The following is a 12,627-nucleotide window of genomic DNA, read 5'->3' as shown; positions in this document are numbered from 1 at the left end:
TTTTTCTAAATAATTTAATTTATTAATTTACTGCTTTTGCAGTAAATTAGTTGTATGTCTTCTATTGTATGACAGGGTATTGCTAACACTAGATTCTGATATACCTTGATGCCTTCCTACCGCCTTTACCCTAAGGTAAAGCAACATTTTTCAGACACAGCCAATTTGAAAAGAGATAATTCAGACCTTATATGTTCCCTTGGTGACACCTGCAGGAGGCAGGATTTTATTTATTTATTTAATTATTTTTTTTTTTTTTTTTTTTTTTTTGCAAGTGACATTATAAATCACAAATTTCATTTACATTATAGTAGATGTTTTGCCAGTGGGGGTCTTGTATTCGCCGAACAACTTTGAGATGAATGGGATTCCTAACGGATAGCTTTCTCCAGGCGTTCTAAACCTGCTTGGCTTATGATGTGCTCATGCAGTACCGCGCAAATTCAAAAGGGGGTGCACAACATCAGCAGACATAGGCTCCTCACTGCAGGCTGAGAGTTAGATTCAGGTTCTCGTTTCACCCATGATCAGATAATTAATGAAACCTAATAAGATGCCTTGAATCCTTTCATTATGCTAAATGGAAGTCGAACAGATGGGATTGATTTTCTAACTTTTTTCGTGGTGAAGAAGTCACAGGGTACACCGCATGTTTACTCCGAATGTTAAAGTGAGGAACTGAAATGACCTCCGCTGTTATAAATTGCTTATAATCCACTGGAGATGGTTTTAATGTTATCATATTTGTCTGCATCATCGGAGCCTTTGTGTGTGGGTGTGTTTGAGTGCATGATTCAGTAATTTTAACTCTTTTCTAAAGCACTGCCTAGAACTCAGTGCAGCACACTTTCATGTGCATTTCATTCTCCAATTAGTCTCAATGACTTCACGTGTTTTTAAAAGGATCTTTTTGTGAAGGTCTCAGCTTTTAAAGGGCTAAAGTGAGATAAACCCAAGGATATTAATTTCAGTGTATTGGCCGGTCATGGAATCCGTATCTGCAGCACTTTTGTGCCAGCAGGCATTTAAAGTTTACAGCAGGGCTTCATATGGGACTTGATGACCTTCACAAGCTGCATCAGAGGAGGCCTGACTCCAGCTGCAGAGACATTTCAAATTCAGCCATGTTCTGTGTCGGGGACATTTACTCTTACAAGGAGTAAGGGGCCCATGGTTTCTGTGGTTACATGGACTTTTGAAATGTTCAGGTCTTAAAAACTAGTGCAAGATGTTGTTTTAAGTTGAGAGTGTTGAAAGTGTGTTAAGGGCTTGATAAAAATGTGTAGTTATAGTTATGAATACTATAACAGATTAGTTCACTGATCTTTACATACAAAATGAAGTGGATCATTACTACTATGCATTGTGCATCTTTTAATTTATTTATTTTTAAATTTCACACACACACACACACACACACACACACACACACACACACACACACACACACACACACACACACACACACACACACACACACACACACGCTGGTTTTTGTGGTTTATGGGGACTCTCCATAGGCGTAATGGTTTTTATACTGAACAAACTGTGTGTGCTATTGCCCTACACCAACCCTACACCTAAACTTAGCCCTCACAGGAGACTTTGTGCATTTTTAGATTTTCAAAAAAACACCATTTAGTATGTTTTTTAAGCCTTTTGAATTACAGGGACATAGGCAGTGTCCTCATAAACCACCTTCATATTGTAATACCTCTGTCATACCCATGTCATTATACAAATTTGTGTCCTCATAAACCACATAAACATGCACACACACACACACACACACACACACAGGAACAAAGTACAAAAGCAATATGGTTTTAAATGTTTTTAATAAAGTCCCTTATGCTCACCAAGTCTGCATTTATTTGATAAAAAATTCAGTAAAACAGTAATGTTTTGAAATGTTATTACAATTCAATTCAATTAAAATAACCATTTTCTGTTTGAATTTATTTGAATTGATTAGCCTAGTCAATTAATATTTCATATAATGTAATATATTCCTGTGATGCAAAGCTGACTTTTCAGCATCATTACTGCAGTCTTCAGCGTCACGTGATCCTTCAGAAATTATTCTAACATGCTGATTTATACATTAGATTTTTTTTACATTTTTTTAATATAAAAGTTATAATAAAGTGCCTGACCTGGATGAGAGCATATTTCTGAGTCTTCATAGAAATATTTCCAAACAATCACAAAGCAAACATACTTATTTGTAGTCCTAAAACACTTCATTACAAGAATAATTACCAATTGTAAAAAAATAACAGCAAGACTAACTGAGGAGTAACACCTCACCTGAAGCAAAACTCCTGTGCGAAAGTATTTGTGTATTTGTATTTTCTCCATCTCAGCTTACAGAGTAAACTTTTAGCTGCCGTCCGGCAAAAGTACAGCTCTGTTTGAAGCTTTATTGGAAAGGTATGCTTGTTCCCTCAAGTATAGTTTTACACGCACACACAGCGGTTGCTGGCGTGTGCAGCCAATCTTTCAGGAAAGAAATAACAGATGTGGCCTCTTGTCTCTGTTAGCCACATCTCTCTTCAGGCCAATATACATTTCCAACTGACTGCTTTTAAGAAAGTGACCTATTAAGCTGACAGATATATTTTTCAAACATTGTCCGGACTTGTCAAAAGATTTCCACGAGGGAGAGTAATTTGTTTGTGAACAGTTTATTAGCAGCAGCAACATTTCCTCTCAGAGCGTCTATTAGGGCTTTCAGTGTATGAATATGACTACTGATGGATCTTATGCAGCAGTGAAGGACACAGATAAGAGAGTGTCAGAATGAAACAAAGCCAAGTGAGGGAATCCAGCCATAGAGTCAACTCCAGTGAGTCACGCTGCCCTCTGCTGGCAAACACTTCATGTCAGGCCAACGCGATCACAGAGCAATACAGTAAAAGTGCTGTGAATCACATCTATTCTGGGATAGGGATATTTGCAGCAATAGCCAACAATACACTGTATGGGTCAAAATTACACATTTTTCTTTTATGCCAAAAATCATTATGATATTAAGTAAAGATCATGTTCCATGAAGACATTTCCTACCGTGAATATATCAAAACTTAATTTTTGATTAGTAATATGCATTGCTAAGAACTTAATTTGGACAACTTTAAAGGTGATTTTCTCAATATTCACATTTTTTTAGCACCCTTAGATTCCAGATTTTCAGATTGATAGCTGTATCTCAGTCCTATCCTAACCAACCATACATCAATGGAAAGCTTATTTATTCAGCTTTCAGATGATGTATAAATCTCAATTTAAAAAAATGGACATTTATGACTGGTTAAGGATCACATATGCATGTATTAGACTATCGTTGGTCAGTAAGTTTTCTTTTCTTTGCTGTTTTAGACATGAACACTTTTATTCAGCAATGATGCTTTAAATTGCTCACAAGTGACAGTAAAAACGTGTGTAATGTAATGAAATATTTTTTTCACACATTTTTAAGCATTGAAACCACTTTTCAACACTGATAATATTAAAATATGTTTCTTGAGCACCAAACCAACATGATTTCTGAAAGATCACGTGTGACTGTAAACTGGAGTAATGGATGCTGAAAATTGAGCTTTTTCATAACAGTATAAATTATATTTTGCTACATATTAAAATAGAAACCAGTTCTTTTAAGTTGTAATAAACTATTAATATTTTAGAATATTACAGATCTTCTAATCAAATAAATGCAGTCTCAAAGACATCTTTCAAAAACGATCTATCTATCTGTCTGTCTATCTACCCCCATGTCGTTCCAAACTTGTAAAAAGCTTAATTCGTCTTCGGAACACAATTTAAGATATTTTGGATGAGAAGCGGGAGGCTTGTGACTGCCAAATAATTAACACTTTCAAGGCCCAGAAAAGTATGGAAGACATCGTCAAAATAGTCCATCTGCCATCAGAGGTTCAACCGTAATTTTACGAAGCTATGAAAATACTTTTTGTACGCAAAGAAAATAAAAATAACGACTTTATTCAACAATTTGTCTCCTCTGCGTCACTGTAGCACCATTTTGGAGAGTATCCACTGAACGAAAACAGCGTACGGGCCTTGACAGTGTCAGTTCTTTGGCAGTCAATGGGACAGTAGCCTCCTGGTTTTCATCCAAAATATCTTAAATTGTGTTCCAAAGACGAACAAAGCTTTTACGGGTTTGGAAAGACATGGGGGTAAGTGATTAATGACACAATTTTCATCTTGGGGTGGAGCAACCCTTCCTACAGTGAGGTAAAGCCTGTACTGTAATGCTTGTAATAATATCCCTGAATTCTTTCTCATTCATTTTCATCATAACATGTCTTTATTGCTAAAGAAATTAAATAAACCAAATAGAATAAACTAAAGAGACTTCTCAATCTTATTCAGAAAGGCACATGCTGTTTTTAATATCAGCGAAGGTGAGACATCAATCTATTTTAATACTGTTGTATTTTATAATAAACAAGCACGACTTTTTCTCTGTTAACATTTATATATTTTGTGACATGCATGATTGTGATATATCTTCCCTGTTGTGTCTCCTCCTATACCTTATAGCATCTGTATCCTGTTTGAGGTATAATCATTTCACAATCCCCTCCACAAGTCATTAAGCACTCCATGCTCCATACATATATGCATAAAACTCCCTGAATCTTTAATAAATGAGCACCATTCATCTCCGTACCATCTTTAAAAGCAGAATTAAACTTTCATTTGTATTTTTCTTTGCTATGTGTCCGTTGAGCCAGCAGCCTACTCTACTGCTTAAATATTAATCAGTGCTGAATCACACACTGTGGAGTGACTCTCGCTCTCTCTGTCTCTCTTTATGTGCACATCTGTCTCTAGCAGTTTTACACTAAATACAGCAAACGCACCATCCCCCTCTTCTCTCATTTGATGATTTAGCATGGTTGATGGAGCGCTTGCCATGATTTTACCATGTATGATCACTGTCCTTGTTCTTCCTCGGTTTGGTTTAGAGGTTAGTTTTAGGCTAAAGACTCGGGTTGGACTGTTATCAAGCTACAAGTTCCCTACGACGTGTGGTATAGTTATTCGTTTTAGGATAAAGACTATGTTTATTTGTTAGGAATGTTGTTCCAAGAACAAAGAACTACTCACATTATGATGCACTGTAATTTCCCCCCCTGAAGTTGTAAATAAAAGAGTATTGGAGTATGCTGTACAGGAAAATACTGTATCAGTAATTTGCTTCAAAATTTCAATTTAATTTGCTTGAAAATTACTTTTCAAATACGTTACCCATCTGGACAAAAGTAAAAACGTGCAGGTAACTTTAAAGAATCAGAAATCAATAAATTCTAACATACCATTATAGATAAATAAATAATTTCAGTAGTAATAATATATATATATTTGAGTGGACGTTACACTGTAAAAAGTTTCAGCAGAAAATGAATGTAAATAATGCTAAACTGTGAATTTTAAAATAAAATACAGTTTAATGTAAAAATATTTTATTTATGAATAATGTTTATAATTAAGGAAAAATGTAAAAATATGAATTGGCATTCTCCTAGAATTTCCAGCATGAACTGTTTAGATTTTAATAGCATGAATTGGTCAGTTTCAAATAAAATTTACAAACAATTACAAACTCTTCTTTTAAATGTATAAATAAATGTAATGTTATAATTGAATGAAGTAAGAGCGTAAAATTCAGACGTCTTACCGTAATATTGTCCCTTAATTTTTAGAGAAAAGTTCTGGTAAGAGCTGGAATTTAATTTTACTGTAAATTTACAAACAATTTTACATTACAGAGCTCAGTTTATAGAAACAACATTTTAGCATGTCGCACACCCACACATCTCTGCAATTATCATTCTTTATCTAATGCGAACTGTAATTAAGTTTAATTTCATTTAATGGTCTTCTTAATGGGCAATATCTCCAAAGTTTGCGCGTGCAGGTCCAGGTGGTCCCTCTCGGCGAGCAGCTCCGCCCCGCAGTCGAGGACAGACAGCGAAGAGACTGAGACATGTGCTGAGAGAGAGACAGACAGCGCGCTGGGGAGGCAGGACCGCTCGTCTTTAGGTAGGAAAGACAGAACATGTTATTTCACACTTGTGAGAGCGTCGTCGGTCTGTGAGGAGCAGCAAGTTGTTGACACACAGAAGCGACATTTAAAGCGCCACGGCATCAACTTTGCGCGTGATGCGGCGCGTGTGGGCTCAGCATCGCGTCTGTGAGAGCGCCACGAGACCGCAACCGAGATAAGTTGTAGTCACGGAAGTGTAGGCTACTTTTTCCTCTCACTGACTGCTGAAGACCGACTCGCTCTAGGTGGCTTCAGAGAGAGGAGACGCACGGACCGCGCGCGCGTGTGTGGAGTACCAGCAGGATTTTAGAGCGCGCACGTTCGCTTGAATGGATGGTAACGACCTGGCCACTTTTTACGAGTCTGAGAAAAGTTTTTGAAAGCAGCTGGAAGGAAGAATGGATGCGAAAAGCGAGCGGTATTGTAGTTTGACACGCAGCGCGATCGTCATGGAAACATCTCAAGCTATGGAGGTCGAGATGCTGGATGGATCCTCCGTGAGAAGTTCATTCGCTGAGCTTTGACTTTACTTTTATTCCTTCGCAGAAGAACGTGATGCGTGTGAATAAGACTCACCCACACGTGATCGTTTCTTCTTAAGCGCACCTGCTATTATTAACTGAGCTTGTATTTTCTCCCCGTTTGCGTTGACATTATGGACAAGAACTCTATTGCGTATCAGATGGAGTTGACGCTTTTCATGGTCGTCCTCCTGTTTTGGGTCACCGTGTGTGCGGATGACAGTAAGATCATTTCAGACCGGTATGCTGTGTACTGGAACAGCACGAATCCCAGGTAAGAAACACCTCACTGCATCAGGGAGTGCATAGTCAAGCGTTACCTGCTACTGCAGAGTCATGACTGGCAGGAGTTCTTTGAAACTACAATTAGGGCAACCTTTTTATTTAAATATATATTTTTAATATACCTGTATTTAAATAAAAAATAAAACATATTCATAACTTGCGTCCCTCTAGGGAAAAAGGGGCTTTTTAAAACAACCATTATTCCAGTTTTAACAGATTAAAATGAAAAGTTTTTTTATTGTGTCTTTTTCCTCATTTTAAATCTTTAACATCTTTTAAATGTTGCATTTGCAAGACTTTATCTAGCCTACTTTAGGCTCGTCCTCTACCTAGACATTTTAATTTTTACTTTTCACTTTTCCCCAAGGACCTTAAAAATTCAGTTTTGGTCATTCACATCAAAGATTCAAACATCAAAATACTGTCATCATCATCTTGTTGAACAAATGAGTTTCCTCTAAAAAAGTTTCTTACTAGTTATCATGCACATATTTTTCCAAAAAAGTCCATATGTTTTAAAATTATTTTTCATAAATTTTAAAAACTAAAGTAATGGTAGTGTATTTTGTGCTTACTCAGCATTTCTCCACAAATGTTGAAATATCATTACCATCACACATTATTTATTATACTGAAATCCACTTGAATGCTGATCAGGCCATGCTCAGATTTTTATTGTAGTACATGTTTTATTATAGATAAACATCATTTTTAAGTTAGTCAGATGCATCCAATTGAAAAATCACCATATATTTTATTTTTATTTATTTATTTTTCTATGATCAGATCTAGTACAAGTTACGTGAAGTCACTTAACTCAGTCCGAAACATTCAAAGTCTTCCCTTTGAGGTTTTCATGTGTGATTTCTCTCAAGAAACAATGACGATTTCAAAACACACTCACAAAAAGGCCTCAACTGGGCACTGTTTAACAACTTGTGTGTTCCGATTGAAAGTACTTATAGGGCTTCTCATAAAAACTGCCTCTCTATGAGCACATTGTAACTTTATGGCCTCATTTATTGCATGCTTACTGCTTGACACTGTTATGAGTTACTGAAGGCTGTATGCTGCGTTACATTGTGTGCCGTTGGTCCGCGGGGTTGATAATCACCAAAATTATGCAAATGAATGCATACTTTTATATCTTGTCAGCTTTTAAAGACACTGTTATTTTGTTTTCCATTCTTTCATCATGGATGTTCCTGAGGTGGGATCAGTACTCTAGACTTTTCATTTCATATCACCATATGGTTTAAATAGTCTTAAGATGAAGCGCCCCTTTCCGACCACCCCAGCACCCCTCATCAGAGCGCTCTCAGAGGCTGTTTCTGGCAGAGGACGGAGCTTTGTATAACCACACAGTCAAACTAATACATTACATGCCACAGTTTTAACCAGTATGAGTCATTATTGAGAAGTCCACAGATGTTTGTTCACATCAGTAGTTCTGTGAAGAAGTTTTTTGAGCTTTAGATTTGTACTTTGTGCTTTGTGGGATTGTTGCTTTTTTGTAAGGAACGGGTTTTGAGAGAAAACAATAGATTGTAAGTTAGGAATCAGAAGGCGATTTTACTTGCATACCTTAATTGTTTCCAGTTTACCTTAATAGAAAAAACAAAGAGTTTCTGCTACTGAGTGTATGAACGTTTTGTTGTTTTTTCTTTAACATAGATTTAGTCTTTAAAATGTTTATGGGCTTGATTTAAAAAAACAATGGCTCATGCATTATATATAATAATTTACAGTAATACATTTTGATATATATATATATATATATATATATATATATATATATATATATATATATATTAGACCCCTCCACCCCCTACAAAAGCTAAATTCATTCACAAATCTGAAAGAAAAAAAAAAAAGTTTTCTGTTCCCGTATTCCATGTCGATACATTCAAAAATTTAAAATGGTGATTACGGCATGTCTGGATAATTTTTTCTCTATTTTTCCACCTGTAAGTTTGTGTCTGCTGTGTTATGTCAGGGCAGTGAAATGTTTGTTCAGCTAAACTGAAATGGGTCTTCCCTCTGTGTGTGTGTGTGTGTGTGTGAGAGAGAGAGCTCAGGGAAAAGGCATCTCTATTATTAGGCTGTAGAGTGTTTTAACCCATGCTATCGATTTTACCGGCCAGCCTGTAGATCTGTGAGATATACGTAACAGATCTTCCAAGTTTGGATTTTCCGAAACCCAAAGCAGATGTGCATTGTACCTCTGTGGATTGGGCTTGGTTGTTTGCAGCCCTGCGAAACTGAAATGAGAGTTTGCGGGCTTCATTCTGATCTGTGGTTTTCCTGCAGGCCACCATAAAAGCCAGCGGTTCTGTCTGGTGTGGTTTGAATCAGGCCTCGATGGTTTGAGTCTGTTGCGTGGCTCAATTAGGAGTGTGAGACTGAAATGACTTGTGTTAAATGACCCCAATCAGAGCATAAATAAATACATTGAAATACATTTCTGCTTGGTATGAGTTGAGCCCGGAGGTGTCGATTTAACCCTTGTGGCTTTACGGTGAGGTCTTACGAGGAGGCTGGTAGCTTAGAAGAAGCAGTTAGGGTGAAAAGTGAGCTTTCACGTACGGTACGCCATCATGCAGATTGCCGTGCAGCACATTCGGACAGCTGTTCAGGTCTGAAGAGTGATCATTTTCTTCTAATAGTTTCAATGAATCCTTGCATTACACTAGTTTGAACCATTTAGCGGACGTTCTTATCTGTAGCGACTTAGATTTTAATTTCATTAGTAAAAAGCTGAACCACATGGCATTTTATGGATGCTTTGCTAAACACTGCAAAAGCATTTTATTTTTATAGTTTGATTTATTTAATTAATGTTATCATTATTTTAATTTAATTATTTTAAGTGAAACATTTTCTTAATTTTAATTAACTAATTAAATAAAATATTTTATTGGATTTCTTCCCTGTGCAGGTACAAATATATAATGTATTGTTTTTTTTATGACGAAAGAAGATTTTTAAATGGCTCTCTTGTAACATCCTGTTATGATATTCGTATGAGATGTTTTTTTAATTCACTATAATAAAAAACAATTGTACTTGAAGGGAAACTTCAAGCTTCTTAAAGGGAAACTTTCTTCTTTGTATGGTTTTATTTTGCTGGCTTTTTGTCATAGTGTAATTGGTTCCTCAAGGTTATGAGGGATGTCTGGTGTCAGAGGATTCCTGTATGAGGGCAAGACACAGCCTGTATGGATCCACATGGATTTTATTCTCTTAGGGTCATTAACCTCTATTGTGATTAGAATGCCTGAAATTAATGACTTCAAGCTTGACCTTGGCTGCTCGTGTCAAACTTCAGCTCCTGTAGGTGGCATTGCACCATGTTCTGCCCCAGTTTACGGATTTGTCCGCCATTTTGTGAACCCTCACACTTGCCTCTGGAATATGGTGCAAGCTGGAGACAAAAAATGGAGTATGGGGTTAATACAGTCATACTATGACAATTTACCAGGAATAGTATTTTTTTCTTTTTTGTTTTGTTTTATTTCATCTTAATTTGTCACCTGAGGCAGCATTTTGAAACTTTTATAAAATATTTAGTTAGCGTTGTAATAATGATCTAGTTTAGTGTTGAAAAATCCAAGTGCTAAATGTAGTTAAATATTTTATTTTAGTGACAAATTATCGTTATTATTAAGCCTGTTTTTCAGACACTGAATTTGTTTGCTCAAATAATAGTTTTGCATCAAAAAGCATGCTGAATTATTTTTTAAATCTGTTTCATTTCTCTATTTTATCTCTCTGTGGCAAGTCATATACAGGTGTATCCAGAGCCCAGTTTATTGTGCCTGACATTAATTGATTTTTCTGTTTTAAGCAGCACTTAGAGTTCAGTCAGCTTCCACTTCTTTGTTTGTACGTTCCTTCCGTATGTGTGTTTATAATTCATTCCAGGCAGCTGCAGGGTGGCAATTTACAGCCTACTTTCATCCAGACAGAAATACCTCAAATTTCACAATGCATGACTGAGTGTTTCTTCTGCTAGGACTGTGACCTGCCGTCCTGAGGGTCGAGGGAACAATTTTGCCACTTTGTAGGAAAACACTCTGAGAGAAAACCCATTCCAACCACCGATTCGCCATCCGTCCCGTGACTTATTGCAACTTTAGCATGAGATCGCCGTTTTGTTTGGCGGTTTAATCAAATTAACTCATCCATTAAAGTGTATAAATATAATTATTGTTTTTTTTCCCCAACGATCCTTGTCCATTAATACGCAGTTGCTACAGTGAGGGAAAGCACTTAAACTGACAGCGCTCTGGACGCAGTGAATTCGTTAGTTTGGAAATCAGATTACAGTGGGAATGGCGGTCAGCTGTGTCCACTTGCTAAAACAACAGTGCATCTTTTAAGATGGGTGCACGCAGTCACGCAACCTCACTGGTGCTGCGTTTCTATGAGATTACGGGCTACTTCAGTTGGGGAACTGTAGGGAGAAATTCAGTTACTGAGGTCTATAGGGCAGCGGTTGTTATAGCTATAATGCATCCATTCTGTTTACAGCTGGACTTCAGATTCATCTGCTAATGATTATCAATGACAGAATGTTTCATGAAACCTTTTTTTGTCCTAAATGCATGGACCGAAAAGGGAACGGAGCCCTCACCGGCAGTGAATAATGCAAATGTTCTAATGCCATATTGCATCAAAAGGCTCTAACATGTAATTAAAGTTTAAAGTCACGGCGTGGTTTCGGGCGTATGAAAAAAAAATTGTAATCAGTAATCTAGGTTCAAAGTTGCGTTAAATAAAATGTCCTAGAATGAGCTTCATCGGCATATTCTGTTTTCACCATTATTCAAAATTACATTACTGCAGGATAGAATAAAACATCCCGCTGCTTCAGCCACTGAATGGTGGGAAACGGTTGCGCTTCTCTAAATTTGTGTTGCAGGAGTAACATAACCCTCTCCGCCATTATCTGCACTGTCCTGCCCCCCACCCTGCACTAAAATGATGGCTTACACGTGAACATTTGCACAGATGTGACATGCTATCCAAACAATTTTGTGCACAAACAGACAAAAAAAATAAATAAATTCAAGGTTGGTGTTTAATAATGCATGTTTGTTTGTGTTTTAAAGCTAAATATTTGAAGTTATCTAGAGACGTGTGAGTAGTTTACTTGTTTACGCCAGGTTGTTTTTTAAACAGTGATTTATTTAGCTTTCGTTCTTTTGTTTTAATGTATGTTTTAGTTTATTTCGTCTGCTTTCAGAAAGTTCTGAATTCTCAGTTTAGTCAGTAGAAACTCTCTTATACTAAGCAGCAGCTGAAATGCTTTTGGTACAGGCGTCATGACGCTTAGTTTTCACGCTTTCTTGCCGCGGACACAAACCAGAATACATTCTCAGGACCTTACAGGGCACCTTATCACCCCTGCATCCTCACCTCTTTGTGCGACAGTTTATTTTCATCTGTTTTTATACCCAGCAACAGCCCCAATCACAACGTCACCCTGCCTTCTGTATTACTCATAAATTTTAATGCCTGACCCACATTCACGTAGCACATTGGCAGTCACGTGCATCCAGGGAGCTCAAACTTGGTTTGAGGTAGGTGCTCTTTCACGGGTGGATCTTTTCCCCGTTGGAAGAGAAAACGGATGATTTCAAAGCTGCACACTGGCTTTGGTTTAAATATCAAATCTGAGGACTGGGTGTTTGTGTAAAGTCTTCTTGTTTTGCTTTCATCCAGGTGCCATCGAGTTCT

The 12,627-nt window shown here is 37.0% G+C and overlaps 1 protein-coding gene across 1 annotated transcript in view; it reads left to right on the top strand.

The window, feature by feature from the left end:
* The first annotated feature begins 5,983 nt into the window (after positions 1-5,983).
* LOC306855097 (ephrin-A2-like) overlaps positions 5,984-12,627 on the top strand; it is a 141,276-nt gene continuing 134,632 nt past the window's right edge. Inside the window, exon 1 of the mRNA XM_079393550.1 lies at positions 5,984-6,874. Within this exon, the coding sequence (XP_079249676.1) occupies positions 6,735-6,874 (140 nt within the window). The 5' untranslated portion in view covers positions 5,984-6,734. The remainder of the gene's footprint in view (positions 6,875-12,627) is intronic.

The sequence above is a fragment of the Barbus barbus genome (assembly GCF_936440315.1).
Source record: "Barbus barbus genome assembly, chromosome: 35".
Classification (NCBI taxonomy): Eukaryota; Metazoa; Chordata; class Actinopteri; order Cypriniformes; family Cyprinidae; genus Barbus; species Barbus barbus.
This window is presented reverse-complemented; position numbering and strand designations above follow the sequence as displayed.